Source organism: Gossypium hirsutum, chromosome D01 (genome assembly GCF_007990345.1).
Source record: "Gossypium hirsutum isolate 1008001.06 chromosome D01, Gossypium_hirsutum_v2.1, whole genome shotgun sequence".
Taxonomy (NCBI): Eukaryota; Viridiplantae; Streptophyta; class Magnoliopsida; order Malvales; family Malvaceae; genus Gossypium; species Gossypium hirsutum.
Window position 1 is genome coordinate 8817102 of NC_053437.1, and position 22971 is coordinate 8840072.

Below are 22971 nucleotides of genomic sequence, written 5' to 3' on the forward strand. Positions count from 1 at the left end.
GTTTCAAGCTCTAGAAGAATTTGCGAAAGAAGTGCCCAAATGTTGCTTTTGTTACAGCTCGAGGAGAGCTTGCTAGGGGACAAAAGTATAAGTTAATCTAAAGAAAAAAAAGACCAAAAGTGCTTTATTGTTTCACATAAATTATTAAAACTTACCACAGGTAATATGTGTTACTTTCATAGTGGATGCTCTAGGCACATTACTGGGAACAACAATTGTTTAAGAATTTTTAAGAAAATTGTTAGAGTTGTGTGACCTAAATTCTAATAGATTGCTTGAAAGTCAAGTTAAACAAAATATATTTTCTTTCTAGAATATTTAGTATTTATTAGTATAATATATTTAGAATTTATTAGCATAATATATTAGGCATTGATTGGAATTAGGTTTTTTCAACTTATAAATAGATGTAGTCAAAACTCCTCTTGTATCATTCAAATTCGACATTGGTGAATTTTCTTCTCCTCTACCTGTGATTTTTTTCCTAAAAGGGTTTCCACGTAAAATATGTGTTATATTTTTCTTTGCGATCTTTCTACATTGTCATTATCGAGTTTTTTAAAAAAATCATGATTGTAAGGTGGCCTTTGATAATCGGCAAAAGGGTAGAATTCATGAAAAAAAGGTGTTTTGAATGTTGAAGGAATGCCTCAATAACAAAATGTGTTTCTTGTGGAAGGATTTTGGGAAATTCTTATAAGCATAGGTCAACTTTGCGACCAAGGGATGTCTGCTTGTAAACTTCATAAGAAATAAATGTTTGGTTACCAACAAGTTAAATAAGCCAATTATGAAGGGTGCCAGAACACTTGATAATTGCTACATATTAATTGAACCTTTGAATTATAATTGGCGAAGAACAAAATATAATAATTTTTTTCAAAAATAATATTTAATTAAGCCTCAAAACAATGTCCATTATTTGTCTAATGATTACAAGAGCTCAATTTTGTTGTCAAGTAATGATTACAATGAATTAAATCAGTTAAGAAGTATTTGAGGATGGAACCCACAAGAAAGTGTGTGAATGACTTTAACTATTGACTTGAATCAGTAACTTACTAAATTATTTATATAAGTTAGAAGACAATAAAGCAAGTAACTAGGAAAGGTATGTAAGATGAATGCAAAGAGCATAAACAAAAGTGCTATTTTTTTTTAATAGTCAAAACCAATTTACAAAAGTAATGGTTAAAAATCTCCTTCAAATATTGGAAATTAATAATCTTTGTCGAATTATCCCAAATTTAGAATCATGGATGTGTCTCTAAATCTAGGCCAAGTCTTGTAAATCACAAATGTTACTGTCTTACCTTCCCTAATGCCTCCAAGTGATATACTATAGTTTGCCAACTTCGTTTTTGATTTTAGGGGTCTTCAATATGATGTTGTTACCTAGAATCAATATTGGATAACTTTTGATTTAGATTTCTAGTGTAGAGGATGGTTGACTCTAAACTCATTTTCCTTTAGAATTTATATTAACCTTATTTGTCATTTAGAATTAACGATATGAGCACAAATCAAGAAAATTAAATTACAACCATATTTTTAAATCAATTTTAATCCAATTTCTATTATTAAGTGAATAACCTACAAATCTCCCAACAACATAATCAAATTAGCTCACTGTAGATTTGCAAGTAACATAAAAGATTTGGAAGTAAAGTATAATGAAAGAATTTGTTATCCTAACATCATCAGTGATGAAACTGCCTAACATTTGGCTTTACCAATAGCTCGAGCTCGACTCGATAACTGTCGAAACAAACTCAAGTTCTAGCCAGACATTTTCTCAATACCTGATGGTTACTCAATCGATAAAAGGCATACACACAAATGAGCGTTAAATCATTGATGATTCAAGTTACAATAAACTAGTTTCCATTTAAATCACTGATGGTTTACCGTGGCGTCAAAGATTAAAACATTTTTGGAATTTAGTTAATATAATTAGAAAATGAGGTAAAAAGGATATTTAATCATATAAAATATTAAAAAAACACTTCTATAAAAACAACACAATAACATCACCGGTGATAAGACTGTCTAGCATTCGACTTTATCAATAGCTCGAGCTCAACTCGATAATTTTTGAATCAAACTTGACATTAGGCGTCGTATTTTCTTTAAACTCGACGCTTACTCAATCGGTAAAAGACATATATACATTTGAAGATTAAATCATCAATGATTCAAATTACAAAAAGTAGTTCCATTAAAGAATATTTTAGGACTTTTCAAGGATTTTATAATGATGATTTTAGAATTATGAATAAATATTGATGTGAAAAAAATTTATGGCTATAGATTTTGGAATTTTTAAATCATGGAAATTTGTCGGTCATTCATTTATTTATTTTTTTGCAAGAAAGTGAAGAGCCTTCATCATCATTTCTTCATTCGCTCTCTCAAATCCAACCAAGAATATTAACTATCTAGGTTGTTTTTTTGTTAAAATATTGTAAAAGCACCCACTCTTAAACTTGGTTCCATCTTCATCTTCATCATTGGAAGCAAGGGTTTTCTTAAGCTAGAGAAAAAAAAAGCTGGATTAGTGCGAGAAAGTGAAAGACAAGGTAAGAAAGTGCAGCTTGTCTTTTCCAATATTATTATTCAATGTTACTTTTAATAATTTCTACACAAACATGATTTTGAGTATTATACGTGATGTGTGTTTATGAAGAAAATAAGTTGATAGTGGGTGTGTAACATCCCATTTTTTTAGTGGTGTTGGAAACAGTAGTTTCAAGGTCACCAAATCCGACGAGTAAGTTCGTAAATATTATTATTTAATATTTACGAGTCAAATGTAATTTTTAAAAATATTTTTGATTTGATAATTTATGTTATATAAGTGATTTATTAAGTTCAAGTGGTTTTAGAAAATAAGGTATCGGGACCTTATTTTTATAAACTGATCCGTAAATGTTTTTATAAATTTTTACGGAGTGTCATTAAGGTGGTATTAAAGTTTCATTAAGAAATTTTAACGTTTTGATGGTTAACTAATTAAAAAGGATCAAATTAAAAAAGTGCATTCCCAGGACTCCATTCCCGTAAATCGAACTCATATTTACGAAGCTAGTTGTGTAGTTAATTAGATTTTTGATTAAGTGAATTTGCTTGAATTAAAAATAATTAGGTATAAAGACTAAATTGCATATAGGGTGAAAGTTGAATTATAGATTAAAAAAAAGTAAAAGGACTAAAGAAGCAATTATGTCATTCCTTATAAATGAGGCGACATTAGTGTTTATTATTAAAAAATTTAAAGTTAAAATATATATTATAATATTATAATATTATAATATTATATCTTAATGTTTAAGTATATGTATTATATATTACATTATATAATAATCAAACAAAGAAATAAAAGAAACAAAGAAACAGAGAAAGAAACAAAGAAGCAAAAACAAAGCTGGACAAAAAGAAAGAAAGGAGAAAACTACGGTTTCAAAATTTCAAGTTCAATTAGTTAGTCAATTTAGTCCCTTTTTCTTTTAATTTTTATGTTTTTGGAATCTCGGTATTAAATACTACACGACCCATGTCAAAATTTTAGAAATTATTGAGTTTTTAAATGTTGTTAATGTTGAATAATTTTAGTATTAGAGATTAAATTGATAGATTTTTAAGTTAGAAGTGAAAAAGGATTGAATTGTAGAATAAATTGTAAATTTTGAGTAATAGGGACTAAATTGTGAAAAATTCAAAATTTAGGAATTTAAGTGAAATTAGAGAGTTAAATCTAGTTTAAAGTGAAATTGAATGAAAAGATAGAATTTATTGTGAAGAAATAAAATTAGTCTCAGTTTAGGGACTAAATTAGAATTTAGACAAATTTTGAGTAAAAATTGAAATATGCAATATGAAATTGAATTCAGTTGTATTGATGATTTTTAATTATTTTAATTTCGTAGCTAATGTTGTACCGGAATCCTCGACTAAAAAGGGGCAAGATAAAGTTGACGAGGAATAGCTCGAAATTTCTGGTTTGTATTTCTATCATCCGAATTTAGTTGTTAATTGTTATAATTCAATTTAATGTATATGGTAAGTGTTGAGGTGAGAATTATTGTGTTTTGCAATTGAAATGGATTGATTTAGTATGTGATGAATTTATTGAATTTATATTGATTGAATTGGTATATATATTGAATATATTGATTGAATTGTTGTAATTGAAAAGTGAATTGAAACCCTATTAACTGTATCAGGCTGAGTCAGATATAGATAGCATACCATAGGATTGGAAGAGTTCAGGGATTTCTTAGACTTCGAGTCGATGAGACACTAGGTGTCAATTTACTACTTCGGATTAATTCGATCAGGCACTGGGTGCCAATTTACTTCAGTTTAACCGATGAGACACTGGATGTCAAATTATTACTTCGAATTATCTGATGAGGCATTGGGTGCCAAACTGGTGTGTTTTGGTTGGATCTGTGTATTCGTCCAAGTCCGAGTCATGTTAATAGGGATAAATGAATAATAAATTTTTATAATTGATGTTGAAATGGTAGAGTATGAGAAATGGAAGTGAAATAGTGAATTAAAAATAGAATGTGAAATATGTTGCAAATATATGGAATATATGAGTTATATACTCATGAAATAACTATGGAATTGATATTGCAATTGTATAATGAAATGTGAAATAAATTGTGAAAATCTATTTATATAGCAAGTATGAGAATTGAGATATTTGTGAAACAAATGAAATATGATATGGTTGTTGTAATAATTAAATATTAATGTGTTTATATTTCAATTGTATATTTGTAATTCATTATCCTTAAATATTCGGATTATAGAAATACCACTGAGTTTATACTCAGCGTATGGTTTTGTTTCCCGTACACAGGTTAGGTACTTAACTTTTGATTATTGATTCAACATCCAACAACGATCCTAAACTCAAATGTGGTGCTGTTTATCCTTTGTGTCGGCATGAACCTAGGGTGTCTAAATAATAGTTATTTTGTGGTTTGATTGTAAATAAGGTTATAAGTTAATTTTGGTTGGTTTTATACATATAAATATGTGTTTGTTTTTGAAGCCATATTATTGCATGATAAATTGAACTAAATCTAGATAGGTGCATGTGAATTTAATTCTATGTTTAAGTGCTCATGAAATAGGCAAATTGATTTGGATTTGGTATGTTTATAATTTCGATTAAAATTATGCTTTGATGACTTGTTTTGATAATATGAAATGTTTGAAATTTATGTCTGTTTGATCTGTAAACTCTAGTAATGCTCCGTAACCTGGTTCCGGTGAGGGATACTGGTTGGGGGTGTTACTGGTTGGTGGAGGTTTAAGCAAGAAAAGAGGAGTCTTGGATTGTTGAAAATAGAGAAGATTTGTTATTTTCTCTTCAAAGAAAGGCAAGTACTCAAGGAATCATCCTTTCCTTGTGAGAATTAAAATTGATAAATCCTTAGAGTTTAAACGATTAGATGTGTAATAGGGTTTAATATCAATATTCATTAGCAAATAAAATGATTTTTGAAGTTTTAGTGTGCCTTAATTAATATTGAGACAAAAATGTACTTAAACTATTGTAAATGGAAGTTTTAATGAAGTTGATTAATTTTTGAAGAAAAGAGTAAGTTATGGCATATAATGGACCTTTAAATAATTTGGTGTGCAAATGTGGAAAAGGGGTTCAATGCTTTCACTAGTGATAATAAGAATTTGGAAAATGAAATTTTGATATAAAATATAAAGTGTAATGACAAATGGCAATAAGGAAATGACTAATAACTCTTTAAGCTTTATGAATGTGTATTATGAAATGTTGAGCATATGCAAAATTTTGTGCCACAAGGTATAATTATTAAAATTAAGAATCTCTTATTAAACATAAAAGTATGAGAGTATATACTCTTGGATTAAAATAAAAAGATTGTTTAATGAGTTATTATCTATGAAAATGATGTGTGAATGTTACATTGAGAACTATCAAGTAACAATATGTTTGTATGAGTTCCTTAATGAATGTGAGCATTTGTATGAAATGATATATATGTGATCATGAATGTGTTATAAATGAAATTGAAATAATAATTAAACTTTTCTCTTGTAAATTTAGAGAAGTAGTTAGGATACAATTGGCACACTAATTGATGTCCATAAAACCAACTAAAAATTTGATAAAGGCAAGTGCACCTATCAATTAATAGTATAACTACAGTAAGCAAAGGTATTGTTGCCACAAAGACTAAAAGTACTATTAATTACCATCTTTCTATTATTTAAGCGACAATTTGGAGTGATTGATTAAAACTAAAATTAACTAAATTGATTAAAACTAAAGAACACGACATAAGAACAAATTAGGAAAATAAAAGATTTAAAACCAAGAAGCGAGACAATACCTAGGAAATAATTCACGTAGACTTCATTTGTCATTATCAATCTAAATTACGCAATTTCTTCACTTAGTATATTGATTCGTAGAAATCCCTCAATTATGCTAATATCTCTCTTCATGACTAAGAGCAACTAACTTTAGGTTGATTAATTGGAATTTATTTTTAATTAAAACCCCTATTATCGTATTAACTCGATCTATGGATCCCCCTGTTAGATTTGACTCTAATCAGGTAGAATTATGTCATCCTATTTCTAGGATTACATGCAACTCCACTCAATTACACTAGATTTACTCTTAAACAAGGGCTATTCATCATCTGATTTAAGCACATCAAACATGGATTAATAGTCTAGAAATAATAAACCAATAATTAAGCACACAAAATTGAGAACAAGATCCAAGTATTTATTGCGTAAAAATATAAATCAAATAACAGAATCTATCCTAAGGTTCATCTCCCTAGGTATTTGAAAAATTAGTTAATGGTTGCATATAAAAACATCCCAAAGATAGTATAACCATAAGAAATAAAAAAAAATCATAATAAACTTCAAAGAAATCAAAAGGAGATATTCAATCTTGATGAAAATCTGCTTCAGAGTTGGCTCAATGGTGTTTTTCGAGTTGTATTCTTGAGTATTCTCTAATGGCTCACTCCTGTATTCTTATCTTTGTCATATATAGGTCCTACAATGCCCGAAAAAACCTAAAAAATACGTTTTCTCGCAGGTTTAGAGTGCGATTCGCGATTTCCACATGGTCTGGCATATGGCCGTGTAGCTTACACGGTCTTGTGTCTAGCCTGTGTGGCTCCTAAAACTTGCTCTGATATTCTTATTTTCGCTTGTTGTTCACTCCTTTTATTCCCGAATGCTCTCCTAAGTATAGAAACATGAACTTAAAGGATTAGGAGCATAAAATTCACCATTTTAAATCAAATAATCATCCAAAACTGCATTAAGAATGAGGCTAAAACGTGTTACTTTTGACATTTATCACCAATATAGATTAGATACGGAGTTTTGTTTTGGCTTGGAACTTAGTTTTGACCTGGAGTTCTATACTTATTGAAGTTGTGTGGGGTTCTAGAGTTATATAGTTATACATGGAGTTCTGATGTGCTACTCATTGATTGGGCATGTTATGCGGACCACTAGGGCATATTTGGGGTCTATTGGCTTCGGGATTTGCACTTCTATTAGCCTTTGAACCCTGCATTCACATGCAATTTCTAAAGCCTTTGGGCTTGGCATTTCAATACTCTCAGTGTTGTGGAGACTAGCACTTGGTGCTTTTTGGTTTTTGATGAATCATGTGTATCAAAGTTTCCTTTACTAGTGTGTGCTAAGGTTGTATGCTGTAAAAAAATGAGAATTTATTACGTAATAATATTATATTAAAATATTTTCATGAAAAGAATTTTAGGAGTTAATATAACTCGCTAGAATGTCCTTAAATATGAGTTGATATTGAATCATAAGGTTATATGCTATAATAAGAATGAAAATGTAAAGTGATAGAATATTGAAATAAACTATGAATCATGAAATGAATTCCAAGGGTTCTGTAACACGCCAAACCCGACCCTATAATAGGATTCAATTATGGTGTGTCACTACTTAAAACCAAACTAACTTTAAAACATTTTGGTGAAAGCTTTATATAATTCTTACCAAGTTATAAGTATAAGGCATATATTAGTTGATACTTTACCAATGTTTGAATGAAAACGTCAGCAGTTTAAAAATAATATACAAACCATATGGTGTATAAGTTCAAATATAATAACTTCATTAAACATAATATATTAATTTAAAACCAAACATTAGTGCTTCATAGAAATCTCATAAAAATAGAGTCTTAACAAAACAAAAGTTCTTAGTACAAATCATTTCCATATGCACTTCTATGCCACCCCCACGATTCATGTATGATACAAAACAAAGTAGTCAACTCATAATAGCAGTAGCGCTCTGGCGTAGTCATTCTAACAAAGCTTTCCTTCAATTAAAAAGCCTAAGAAGAAAAAGGTAATAAAGTAAGTTCATACGAACTTAGTGAGTTCTAAAGAGAAACCATACATAACATTACTGACAGTATAATTGAACATTTCTGAAATATTTACACACATTCACATAGTACGCCCAATGGCATATACAGAAAATAGGTAGGCTCAGTACGCCAACTTACTTATCACTTGGGCGTATAATGTATGATAGCTCAACATAACTCAAACACATCCATTCTCATGCCAGCTACATACCCAGAATTCAGAACCAGAAGCATATCATTCAGCCTTATTCACATACATTCTCCTCCTTAACTCCTCATATCATTTTCATTCAGATCAACATGTTTTATTGTGATCTGCCAATCTGTTTTGCAATATAGTTGCCTTATCAGACGCTACACAAACATGCCTCTTCATCTTTATCACTTTATATCAGTTCAGAAGCATATGGTAGTGGCTTAAGCATAAAGAATGATGATTCTTTATATCACTGACAGACTGTACTCAGACTAAAGACTTTGGATAACCATTATCCACACAACACTACAAAACATCTTTCATCCATTATAGAAAAGGATTACTTACCTTACACGAATTATAAAATAAAGAAAATTATAACACATGAAAGTATAAAGAACTCACCAGAAACTTTAACATAAGTCTTTATAGCAAGTCTTTTGCTTTTATCACTTGGACCTCTGTTAACTTCTTGAGTTAAAATAAAGATAATTAAAATATCATATCATCAATCGATCAAATCTGATCATGCATGCAAGAATCAACAATGCTCAATGCAGAATCATGAAGTTTCCTTCCTCACACACTATTCTAACATCTTTGCATACAAAACGAGAAACACATAAATGACTTAAAGGGTAACCTAAGGTTCATCATTAATTACTAGTAAGCTAGTACTAATGTAGAAGTTAGTTGAATACTACAAAGCTTACTTCGAAAAGGTTTTCTGAACTTAGGTTTTTAAAGAGTTTTCAGAGGAAATCAAGGAAGAAAAAGAAGACGTAAAAATATTCAAAAAGACCACCACTACCCTTATATACTTAAGCTTGGAGACAATGATTAGTGGAAAATTTTGATAATTCGAGTAACTCACTTGATTCTCGTGATTAACTGCACTTAACATAGTTTAAGTCTTATCATCTACAGTAGTTTAGTTCCGCTCTAACTAAATCTCAACTTAGCTAACCAAATTATCATACTTAAATAATAAACAAATCTCAACAGGTATTTCCCAAACAACAGAACCCGCCAAAACTAAGAGTTCGCCAAATGGCGCATACACATAATTATATACTTAGCCAAGATAAAAATTTTACGTACTCATATCTATCCTTATTCTACCATTTATACGCCAAACAGTAACCAGATATAGAGACTTTACTGAGTGGCCTGTTACAAGTTAGAAACGACTTGCTAGTATGCCTACATAGCTATAAATCAATGTTGAATCTTAAGGTCATATGAGATTAAGGAAATGGAGAATAAACTTGTAGATCAATCTAACTAAACGAAACATGATTCATGACATGCATAAAAATGAGAAATTTAACTATTTTTATCATATTTTTTAATTATATTGTAATTTGGTAATGAATGTGAAGTTTTAATGTGGATTAACCCTTGTAGCATCTTTCATTTGTATCGAATGCTGGGATGGGTGAGGAATGTTAGACATTGCTAGTGTAATTCTTGAAAACATGGATGATTTTTTTTTCATTTGTTTAATTGCTTTTTTAACTATAAAAAAAGGTATTGAAAAACAGAGAGAGCACCCTACCCTTAGTCTTTGAAAATGTTGGGTGGGAAAATGTGATCGTATAAACAAGCAAAAAAACAAAAAATAAATAAACCACTTCTCTTTTAACTACTAAAATTATATTGGTTGATATAATAAAATAAAAGGGTATTTTGTCTATCCTATATTACATCATCTTGAAATTATTTTACAATGTGAGAATACTGGATGACCAGAATGTTGACAATTCAAATATCGTAGTCTTATTCCGGAAAGTAAATTACGGGTCATAAATTTACATTTGGCCAACCAAAAGCCCCTAAATGATAAGTAGTTACTTTTTCATAATTTTTATATAAAAATTCATGATTCTAGTTTGAATTATCAATTTTTTTAAAATAATAAATCACTAAAAATATTTTTTTAATTAATTTAATTATTTCAACAAATTATCAAATAAAGCTTCAGCTTCGCACCTATTTATTCTCAATACAAGATCATAGTCCATGATTAAGAGTTAAATATAATAATTTTAACCTCAAATACATATATAAATCGAATTAAATCCAATTTCTTTTTATCAATTTTGCTTTTCTTCCCTTTTTGTCCATCTAGTTATTTTCTATTTTCAACTTCAGATTAATGGTTATCCTCTCCTACATGCTAGGCCATAATCAAAATGTTTTGGTCCTTATAAGTCTTCCAATCCAAGCCCTAAAATGTGAGCCGACAAACTCATTTGTGGCCACAATCCAAGTCACCCATTTGATTGGTTCTTTATCATCATCATTATTATTATTACTATTATTATTATTATTATTATTATTATTATTATTATTTATTTTGGCTTAAGATTGAAACAAAAAAATAATAAGATAAATAAAAACTGTTGCTTCATAAAAGAAAAAAAAATTGTCAAACCAACCAATCATGAATTTTCTTCAATCCCATTTTTCAGTATATTTCCCATTAAGGAAGTATTCCTTATAAAGGTCTTTCTTTGTAGGCCATCTACACATTCAACAAGGTACTGGCACTTTATGTATATTTTATCAATTCCTATATAATTTATTATTTTTTGTTTTTGTAATATCCTCCACAAACATGATTATGATCCTATAAGTTTTGAATTAAACAGTGATTTTTTAGAGTAATGATAATACTGAAAAGCCTTTGAAGATGTTTAATTAATGTCACCAGTTGACACCAAGTGCCTAGCTCTAGAACTTGAGTCCAGCTAGAATCCAAGTTGCTTTTTAATTGGGAAACTTTTCTTTCTTCCTTTTCCCTTTCTGATACATAATATAATATATTCTACAATAATATATTTGTAATTTTCCGATACATGCCTTCCTACATGTTTGCTTAAACTTATGGTTCACTACATCTCCCTCTGTGTTAGTTTTAGAATGGATATCGCTCGCATTCTTTTCCCTTTTATTAATTTTCTTTCATTTATTCAATGTATTTTTTCTCTTTTTAATTTGTAAATTTATTTTATAGATCTATTTGTTATCTTTATAAATTGTGATAGACAAATGATAGTATTTGTAGTTGCTAAAACTCTACCAGTCACCAGCAGTTTCTCTTGAAAAGTAGGTGACTTCTTCATCGGCTTCTTAATCTGTTTTTGCTTTGAGAGAATTTCAAAATAATAAATGATTTCATGAGTTGGTTTGGACCTGTGTTGTTTTAAGTTTTATATGTTTTTTATTTTTATTTTCCATTGTTTAATAAATATTCGCTTTTGGATTTTTTGTTTACTCTTATACCATGCTTTTTAGTTTTGCTTTTGCAACTGGTTTTAGGAATGGTTTTGTCGTCCTCCTCCCTAGTTTGGTGGATGCTCGGCTCTTTTGCTGATTTTTGCTTGTCACTTGGACCATCCAGAGCTGATTTTCTTATTGTATTAAGTGCTTGCAATCACTCCAAATATATCGTGCTTGAGTTATGATAAAACCAATTGCCAACATGTCATAATATTCTATTGATGTTGAGAATGAAGCTTTTACTGTGTTGATGGAGCTTGTCTTTTATCGCTTACGATGGATGTTTATTATTATTTTTCTCAAATTATATGATCCCAAAATAATTTAATGATTTTTTCGTTAAAAAAATTAGTTCACCAAAGTTGAGTAAACAACAGTAGAATTGTTTCCTTCAGTAGACTGAATAATTACTTATAATGACTATTCCTACAATATCTTTATATTATCATTTAAACTTTGATATGAGAAAAATTGGAGTATGTGTTTGTTTATGCTCTTTTTACGATGGATTCAGTTTGAAGGTATTCTTCGAAGAATGTATGTTGGGTTTGGAGAGTCTACATTAATCCTAAATAAATTTATTAAGTTAACGGAGAATTGAAATTTGCATTAAGATGTTCTCCGATACTAAAACTGGCAAAGAATGTTACAAGAGAAATTAAGAAACAAAAGCATGTAAAAGAGATGAAAACGTAAAGAGATAAGTTATAATCTTTGAATTATTTCAAGGGTTGCCTGATGCATGTTCATTGGTGGGCCAATTGGTAACGTTGACATCCTAGTCTGCCTAATTATCAATTTGTAAGCTCTGGGATTTTGGTTTCTCATGCTCCTTTCTGACAAGTCTATCAATCGTTAGTAGCTGATTCTTGTTCCAAGTGCTTGCGCCCTTGTTAACAATCATGCTAGTGTTGAGCTGTTGTGAACTTGAGATTTCTTTATGCCATGTATCTTTTATTTATGACTGAGTATTTAATACATTTGCATTCTATTCTTTTAACTCTACAATAAGAGTTAAAAATTTATTAGGTTCTATTTTTCATATATTTATTTTTTGAAATTTTATTATATTTGTTGGATACTTATCATGATCTTAATTCTTGTTGTGGGATTTAAAAACTCAATCGATGTACCAATTATTTTTCCTTTATTTATTCATTTGCAGTTATCTTAAAAATATTCAATAATATGATGTATAAAAACTCTTTCACCATATTATTTAATTATATGTAGAATAAGACTTTATTTAATATTGCTTCTTAAATACCTTTTTAAAAACAAGTAGCTTTTTGAGTCCTAACCAATGTTAAACAGTTTAACTTTTTTAAATCAATTTAGCTTTTCAAACTAGTTTTTCAAGTCAAATAAAAATTGAAAATTCTAAATTTTGACTTTCAAAAGCCAATTGGGTGCCAAATTATAAATATATCTCTAATTTATGTAAATTATAAATTGTAAATATAATTCATATATTCAAAATAAATTTTACAAATAGTTTATACCAATTTAAGAATTTAAAATGTATATTTCATAAATATTAATGGATTCTCATAAATCATTTTTATACTTTATTGTAATCTAGTTAAATATTTGTTTATACTAAAATGTCATGGTGGTAATAAATAATAACAATAATATTATTGTTATTAATAAAGACAGGAGAAAGAAAGTTACTTTGCATTTGACACAATTATTTAATAACTTATAAATTTTTTATTAATTTATAAGATTATGTTTATATTAATTTTAATATTTAAAATGGAATTTATATATTTTTAGTTAGATTTATAAATAATTTATATTAATTGCTTAAAATTATTTAAAATTTATATTTCATATACATAATATTAATGCATTTAAATATCATTTAAATTAACTTATTCTTTTATTACAACACCTTATTGAAAATGAACAATATAAATTTTTACAACACTTTTTGAAACAATGCTAAAGATGGGAAATCTTAATCTCTTTTTTTTTTTAAATAAAATAAAATTTTAATCTCTTTTTTCAAAATTATGCTTCTACTCTACTTTTCAAAAGTTATGCTAAATCGTCAAAATGTAAAAAAATTATAAAAATTCAATTTATTCAAATTTAAGTGTGTGTATATGTGTATATATATATGCACGTTAAAGTCAAGAATCTATAATCTAAGGTATTGAACATCAACTTTCTAAACCTAAAGTGCAAGGCAGAGGCTTTAAACGATTTGTTTAGATTATATCTCTTTCCACCCCAAAAACTGATTGTAAGTTTGATACATACTTAAGATGCTTCGAATTAACCAAAATATAATCCTGAATTCTTTTCCTCGAAATGCGAGTTTAGGGCAGTGACACAATAATTGGGAATAGCTCCTTAATTTGCTGGCCAATGCTCCACATACAACACTAATAATTCTATATTCTTCGACAATATGTAAGTGTGGAGAATTGACTTATTACACAGTGCCCCCTAATTTTGGGGCACTTGAGATGCAAGACTCGTGAACAGTAAGTTGATAAAGACCCTTCTCTACCAGACAACCCCCCGATATCACCACCCATTTGTTAATCGAAAAAAGCAACTGAAACTATCCCATTCAAGGTTAAACACCTCACTGTTCTTTTGGGTAAATTATCACTATCCATGAAAGTCAAACAAACAAACAAAATCTCCCTAAACGATCAAGTTATGGGGCAAAAAAGTTTATTTAGGGAATTAAAATATCATTAATGTTTGTTTTATGATTTATAGAAATTTATTTTTTTGGAGTTTGAGGATATCTTTTTTAACAATGTTTGTAACACCCTAAACTCAGTTTGGACATTATAGTTGAATCTGACGATGTCATATGGAAGTGCGTTTGAAAACCGTATCATTGCTAAAACCGTTATTCGTTTAGAACTTATCATAATCTTTCATTAATCCTCAAATCGTGATTCATTTCCAAAATGCTATACTTTGCGGAAGCTTTTAAAATAGTTTGTGTGTGCGTGGCATTTTGATAAAACATTCATCTCTTTTGAAAACCCGAGTTTTACCTACTTCTAGCATATATAAACAGAAAACAGTATAAAATCCAAATTTTAGGTAAAAATCTATAGAGGTCATTATTACAGAAAAATACCCCAAAATAAAACTTAAAATTGTAAATAAGTATCAAATAGTAAAAAGGAGTCGTGTGGCCATCGCTGAGTCCTCCGCCGCACCGATCCGCCTATGTTTGGGGATTACCTATACAGAATAAACAGAAAGGATGAGTTTACGTGAACTCAGTGTGTAATCTCTATGCAAACAAACAGACAATAACAAATAATCTCAGTTTGGGCCTAAGCCCTTTTCAGTATCAGTAAGCAGTAAGGCCTTAGCCCATCACAGTACAGTAACAGTGACAGTTATGCGGTTATAAAATCCTACCCAACCAGCCTCTACACTCCATCTCCGTCCAACCCTACACTCCATGTGGGGATATAATCAACTCACCCATCCCTACACTCTAAATAGTACCGAAAGCGGCACTAGACAGTAGTTGCAACTGAGCTGCTAGTAAGTTAGGCTTGAAGCCTTTCAGTACACTTCCTCTAATCAATATCAATTCCCAACCTAATGCAATGCATCATACAGACATGTCATGGTATCATTTATAATCAGTATAGTGTATATAGCATGCTCAACATACAGACATACATAGCTATCTTATATAGGCATATAACAGTCTTTCAATTATTTCAGTCAATTAGGAGTTTAAGTAAACTTACTCACCCTACAGTAGGTTCACAGTCGACTTAGGTGACCTATGTAACCTTAGTAGTAAATTAGTGAAAATGGGCCTGCAAGCCCATGTTGCATGCCCATGTAGGCCCACACGGCCCAAAATGGCCTTAGTCGTGTGGATCACACGGCCTGGCCCAATATTCCCACACGTTCGTGTGGTTCATCTGTGTGGGGCCCAACGCCCGTGTGGCCCATACCGCCCAATTCGACTCGGCCCATGAATCACACATGACAGGCCTCGTTGATCACATACCCATGTTTGATCACATGACCTACCACACTAGCGGTCGTACACCCGTGTGGCGTCAACCATCACATTCTTCGGCTTTTCACCGATTTCTATTTCCAGAGTTGTGTTTACACACCTGCTTCGTTCGTGACGTAAATGCACTTCCGAGATCACCAGCACCTATGGTCAAAAAACAAACCCTACAATCAGTTCTAATTCGTAGTTAATTCGAAACCAAAACATTGACAATGATTCGTTCAATCCATTCGCTACTTACCTTCAAAACCAAGCAACCCCCCACTGCGAAACCGAACAAGACAGGTCACCACTCCTAGAATTCGTCGCTGCCAGTTATACTAAGCGAGTAACGACAAAATCACACTGCTCCAACACTAACTGAATCACTCCAGCCTTTAACCACCAAGCACGAAAGAACAATGGAGATGACAAGTTGTGGTAACAAGAAGAAGGTTAGAAAACAAGAGAAAACGACAGCAAAAAACAAAGGAGGGAATCAACAGAACCAAGAGAAAAATAAAAAGAAGAAATGAGAGGGGAAAAATAACCAAAAATCACAGCAATATTCGGCACCACGAAAGAAGAACAGTTGACAGGAAAAATTGAGAGAAAACCAATGCCAAAGCCGAAATTTGTCAGGAAGGTGGAGAGAAAACTGATTTGGCAAGAAGGTGGAGAGAAAATTGACTCTTTTATTTTCAGAAGAAAAGAAAATTGATTAAATTTTGGATATTCTACCCCTAAAATCCTTAAAACTTCTCCCCCTTATCCCTAAATTCGCTCCCACACTTCTCCACACCCCTCAAACACTCCAAACCGTCCACACTCACCCCACTCTTTTCAAAATTCTGACTCCACTCAAACACCTCCACGACATCCAGCAAAAATATATCCTTCGCTTGTACAGAGACTCGAACTTCTGACCCCCAACATACGAACACACCACTTAGCCACTAGACCGGCAGGCCCATTCTATCATATTTTACCAATATTTACTTATAAGCCTACTGGTTAGAGATAGAGGTTTATTCATTTAAAAACCAAAAATTTACCCAAGTTAATGCTTGAACTTGGGACCTCCCAAACACTCTCAGAACACATAACCACTAAAGCTGACAAATATTTGTCATAAACATACAAAAATAACTATATAAGGGACTTTTTTTGGGTGTTACAACTATACCCCCTAAAAGAAAATTTCGACCTCGAAATTTTACCTGATTAAAACAAATGAGGATATTGTTGCCGCATCACATCCTTAGGCTTCCACGTGGCCTCCTCAAAGCTATGATTATGCCAAAGAACCTTAACCAGTGGGATGAATCTTCTTCTTAGAATCTTTACATCACGCTCTAGAATCTGAACTGGCTTCCCCTCAAAGGTCAGATCTGGCCTAACCTCGATCTTCTCAACATGAACAATATGCGTAGGATCAGAGTGGTAGCGTCTCAACATCGAGACGTAAAATACATCATGAATCTGATTTAGCTCCGGAGGTAACTCCAATTGGTAGGCAATTGGTTCTACACGCTTTAGGATACGATAAGGCCTAATAAACCTATGGCTCGACTTACCCTTACGTCCAAATCTCAGTACCTTCTTCCATAGTGAGACCTTAAGAAAAACGAAGTCCCCCACCAAATACTCAATCTCTAGATGCTTTCGATCTGCATAAGACTTCTGTCTATCTGATACGGCCTTTAGTCGGTCTCGAATCAACCTAACTTTATCCTCGATATCAGAAACTAACTCAAGGCCCAGAACATGCCGCTTGCCAAACTCAGTCCAACATAAAGGTGTGCGATACCTACGACCATATAATGGCTCATAGGGTGTCATCTGAATGCTAGATTGATGGCTGTTGTTATACACAAATTTTGCTAGCGACAAGTAATCCTCGCAACTGCCTCAGAAGTCAATCACACAACTTCTCAACATATCTTTCAGCATCTGAATCACCCTTTCTGACTGACCATCAGTCTGAGGATGGAACGTAGTACTGAAGTCCAATCTTGTACCCGGAGCTTCATGTACCTTCTTTCAAAATTGAGATGTGAAGCGAGGATCCCTATCAGATATTATTGAAACTAGTACCCCAGGCAGTTTCACTATCTCAGACACATACAATTTAGCCAGCTTCTGCAAAGAGTAGTTAGTACGAACTAGTATGAAGTGGACGAATTTGATCAATCGATCCACGATGACACACACTGAATCCTTCTTAGTGGGTGTGAGGGGTAACCCACTAACGAAATCCATAGTTACACGCTCCCACTATCAAAGCAGAATCTTGACTAGCTGTAATAATCCTGAAGGTAATTGATGCTCAGCCTTAACCTGCTGGCAGGTCAGACATTTACCCACAAAATCTGTAACCTCACGCCTAAGACCTAGCCACCAGTATAACTCACGAAGGTCTCAGTACATCTTGTTTCCTCTAGGATGCATAGCATAAGGGCTACTATGCGTCTCTTTCAGTATCAACTGCCTCAATTTAGTATCCTTCGGTACACATATTCTCCCATGAAAATAAAGTACCCCTTCGCTATCCAGTCTAAAATCCTCGGTATTCCCACCCTTTACCTGTAATGGCCTAAATTCAAGGTTATCGAAATAGTGGTTTCGTAACCACAAATCTGATTTAAAGAGAAATTTATTTTAATATTTTTGCATGAATATTGATATGATAGGAAAATCGTATGAAAATATCGATAGAAAAATTTTATCGATTTAGTGGTTAGTTAAAAAAGAAATTATTGAAGAAATTAGGTAAAAACAAGGTATCAAGACCTTTATCTCGTAAAACTGAGTGAAAAATATTTTTATAAATATTTATGAAATGTTAGTAATATGGTATTAAAATTTCGTTAGAAAATTTTAATGTTTGGGTAGTCAATTAAGTGAAAAGGACTAAATTGAAAAAGGTGTAAAAGTTACTAGAAGGATTAAATAGATCAATTGTTAAATGAGGAGGACATAAATTGCAAATAATCCCAAAAGGAGATATTTTGGGCGGCATAAGCTGAGAAAAATCAAGAGAATTAGTGAAATAAGGGTAAAATGGGAAAAAAACAAATTTTACTCACATAAAAATGGGACCAAATTGGAATATCTAGAATTCTCTTTATTTTTCTACATTCTCATCAGCCAAAAATATCCTAAGGGTTTATTCAAGCTGGTTTTTCATAATTTTTGTAGTAAATCTAGAAAATTCAAATACGAAGCTAGATCGAGGAAAAGAAAAAGTTCGGGATTAGTAGATTTTTGTTTACGAACAAGTATCGAGGTAAGTTTGTGTAACTTGAATTATATTCTTAAATGCCTGAAATGTTTGTTATTGATGTGAATATGATTTGAATGTTCATTGTATGAAAATTGATGAAACACTGATATATTTGATAAAAAGGGGAAGAAATCTCAGTTGAATGGAAGGAAAATTCTATGGATCTCTGAAAAGGAATTGACGGTAAAAAGGATCTAGCCCAGATGGGTGGTCCTATCCTGATATAGCCCTCCCAAAGAATATGTGGAAAATGGATTTAGCCCGGACGGATAATCCGAATTAGGGTCTGAATTTAGCCTAGACTGGTGATTCAGATCCAAGCTCATTACAGTAATTGTCGTTGCAAGGGATTTAGCCTGGACTGGTAATCCCGACAATACTCTATGAGTTTATATTACAGGGGATTTTGCCTGGACTGATAATACCGCTGTAAGGATGAGGTTCGCGGGAGTGTGCTCTCTGAAATGGAAATGTACGCACATGAATATGAATTGACAGACCCAGATTTGTACAGTTAGGTGTACCACTGAAAATACATCGAAATTCCAAGAAGTTCAACGGGATAAATATGAAAAAATAACAAGGAAATGGAAATCATGGAATTGATGAGCTCATCAATCATGGTATAAATTATTGATACATGGAAATTGTTGGACTAATTTGAATGTTGAGTTTGTGCATGATAGGGGAATAATGTATGGAATGGGTGTATGAATGTTTATTGCATTGTATTGAAAATATTAGGTAAGTATAATTCTTTTTACATGAACTTACTAAGCACAAAGTGCTTACCCTATTTCTTTTTCCCCTGTTTTGTAGTGTTAAGAGCTCGGAGGTCAGATTCGGTCAGAGACGTATCACACTATCAACCTCAAGATCTCGGTATATAAAGAAACTTTATTTTGGAAATCAATGGCATGTATAAGCTAGTAAAGTAAATGTTAATGTAAAATGAATGTATGGTTAGCCATTGGTACGACAATAAATTTTGGTTTTGGTATGTGATGAGGTTATCTTATGAATATGTTAAATCTATCTTGAAAATATGTTGAAATGGATTGGTTGTGTTGGATTAGTCTCGGTTTAAAATTGTAGGAAGGTTAGCAATTTTTAAAGGGGTTATATTGAGTTCAAAAAAATTGTGATTTTGCAAAAAATTTCTTATGGCTTCGATTTAATCTCGATTTGGTCCCGATGTATGTTTTGGGCTTCGAAGGCCCAACCAAGGGACGTCATGACATGTTTCGATAAATGAATAGTATTGAACTTGTAATAATGGAAAATTAATTCGGTAAAATCTGGTAATGCCTCATACCCTATTCTGACGACGAATATGGGTAGGGGGTATTACACTACCTGTCGGAAACAAAGCCCCAATGACTCATCCTTTATCTGTTTACCCTTAATCTACTCTATCCACGTCGGTTTAACTTAAAGTTCGGCCAATAGACTACCATCATCAAATAAACTGAGGCAAGCAGACATCGCCCTTAGGTCAATTATAGCTCTACGGCTTAGTGCGTCGGCGACCACATTAGCCTTACCAGGGTGGTATTCAATAGTACAGTTGTAGTCCTTCAGCAGCTCAATCCACCTACGCTGCCTAAGATTCAACTCCTTTTGAGTGAGGAGGTACTTGAGGCTCTTGTGATCAATGTAAATGATACACTTCTTACCATACAAGTAATGCCTTCAAATTTTTAGTGCGAAAACCACTGCGGCCAACTCTAAGTTATCTGTCGGATAATTTGCCTCATGAGTCTTAAGCAGACGAGACGCGTACACTACCACCTTACCCTCTTACATCAACACACATCCTAAATCGATATGTGATGCGTCGCTGTAAATAGTAAAATCCCTTCTAGACTCTAGCTGTATTAGAATAGGGGCTTCCGTCAGTATAGTCTTGAGCTTCTCAAAGCTCTCTTACTGTGCGTCAGTCTAGTTAAATAGCACACCCTTACGTAACAACTTAGTCAAGGGTGCGGCAATCAGAGAAAACCCCTCCACAAATCGTCGATAATACCCTGCTAGTCCTAAAAAACTGCAAATATCAGATACAGTCTTAGGCTACTCCCAATCTAAGACAGCCTCAATCTTTCGAGAATCGAATCTAATCCCCTCAGAAGAAACCACATGTCCCAAGAACGTCACTTCACGTAACCAGAACTCAAATTTACTAAACTTGGCGTATAGTTGTTTCTCTCGCAAAATTTGTAGAACCACTCTGAGTTGTTCATCGTGTTCGTCCTTAGTTTTTTAATACACCAGTATGTCGTCAATAAATACCATCACGAACTAATCCAGATAGGGCTGGAACACTCGGTTCATCAGATCCATAAAAGTTGTCAATGCATTCGTTAGTCTAAATGGAATCACTAGGAACTCGTAGTGACCATAGTGAGTCCTAAATGTCGTCTTATGCACGTCAGCCTCTATAGCTCTCAACTGGGGATACCCTGACTGTAGATCAATCTTGGAGAAAACCAAAGCACCTTAGAACTGATCAAACAGATCGTCTATCCTCGGTAGGGGGTACTTATTCTTAAAGGTCAACTTGTTCAGTTGCCGGTAATCAATACACATACATATGGACTCATCCTTCTTTTTCACAAACAGAACTGGTGCTCCCCACGAAGACACACTAGGGCGAATGAACCCACGATCCAGTAGCTCTTGAATCTGAGCCTTAAGCTCTACGAGCTCTTTCGGTGCCATTCTATAAGGGGCGATGGACACCGAAGCTGTACCTAGAATGAGCTCAATCCCAAACTCTACTTCACGATTCGGAGCTAACTCAGGTAGCTCTTTAGGAAAAATGTCTTGAAACTCCTTAGCCGTCCTAATATCCTTAACCGAAGCATCCCTAAAATCTGAAACACTGGTGTAAGCCAGATACGCCTCACGTCCCTTACGAACCAACTTTTCGTCCCTCAGTGTAGAAATCACATTTGATAAGTAGTTTCGACGTTCCACAATTACGACTACCTCACTGTCTTCCACAGTTTTTAGTACAACCCTTTTCGTGGCACAATCTAAGCTCACTCGGTGTCAGATCAAATTCCCCAAAAGGTAGTTCCATCAGATCAGCCAAAAAGATAGCTCCTTGAACCTCTAGAGGAACATCTCTAAACAGTTTGTTAACCCTTATTGACTGCCCCAACGGAGTCAGTACAGTGACCTCACTTGTAGTGCTCTCAATCAGAATACCCAAGTTTTCAGATACGGTATAAGCTATATATGAGTGAGTGGATCCTATATCTATCAGTGCAGTATATGGTACATTATAAATAAAGAACGTACCTGAAATGACGTTCAGAGTATCTCCATCCTCTCGGTGACAAGCAACATAAACTAGAGCCGATTGGCTCACCTCAGTATGCCCAGCACCTCTGCCCGGTACTCTCTAACCACGGCCCAAACCATTACTACCTCTAACCTGGCCCCGGCCTCTTGGTGGCTGATGAACTACTCTTGGTGGCTGTGCAGTATTATTACCCGGAGCTTGCATCTGATCGGACCTCCATGGACACTCTCTAATACGGTGCTTTAGAGAACCACACTTCAAACATGCCCTAGTTCTTTTCCAACACTAGCCCTGATGGCGTCTACCACAGTCAGTACACAGCGGCTGTCCAATAGCAGCAATGGGAGCCTCAACTCTGATCTACCCATCAACTCTGGCCTTTTTCTTAGGACTTTGAACGAAACTTGTGGGCTCTGAATCCATCTTGTTCTTGCCTCTCTCACTATCACGATTC

At 32.8% G+C, this 22971-nt stretch overlaps 1 protein-coding gene across 1 annotated transcript in view; it reads right to left on the minus strand.

The window, feature by feature from the left end:
* The window catches only part of LOC107952357 (uncharacterized), a 29056-nt gene extending 6335 nt beyond the window's left edge, over positions 1-22721 (minus strand). Inside the window, exons 1-3 of the mRNA XM_016887616.1 lie at positions 22643-22721; positions 22256-22471; positions 21961-22206 (exon numbers count right to left, since the gene is read on the minus strand). Of these exons, the coding sequence (XP_016743105.1) occupies positions 21961-22206; positions 22256-22471; positions 22643-22721 (541 nt within the window). The remainder of the gene's footprint in view (positions 1-21960; positions 22207-22255; positions 22472-22642) is intronic.
* Between the last annotated feature and the right edge of the window lie 250 nt (positions 22722-22971).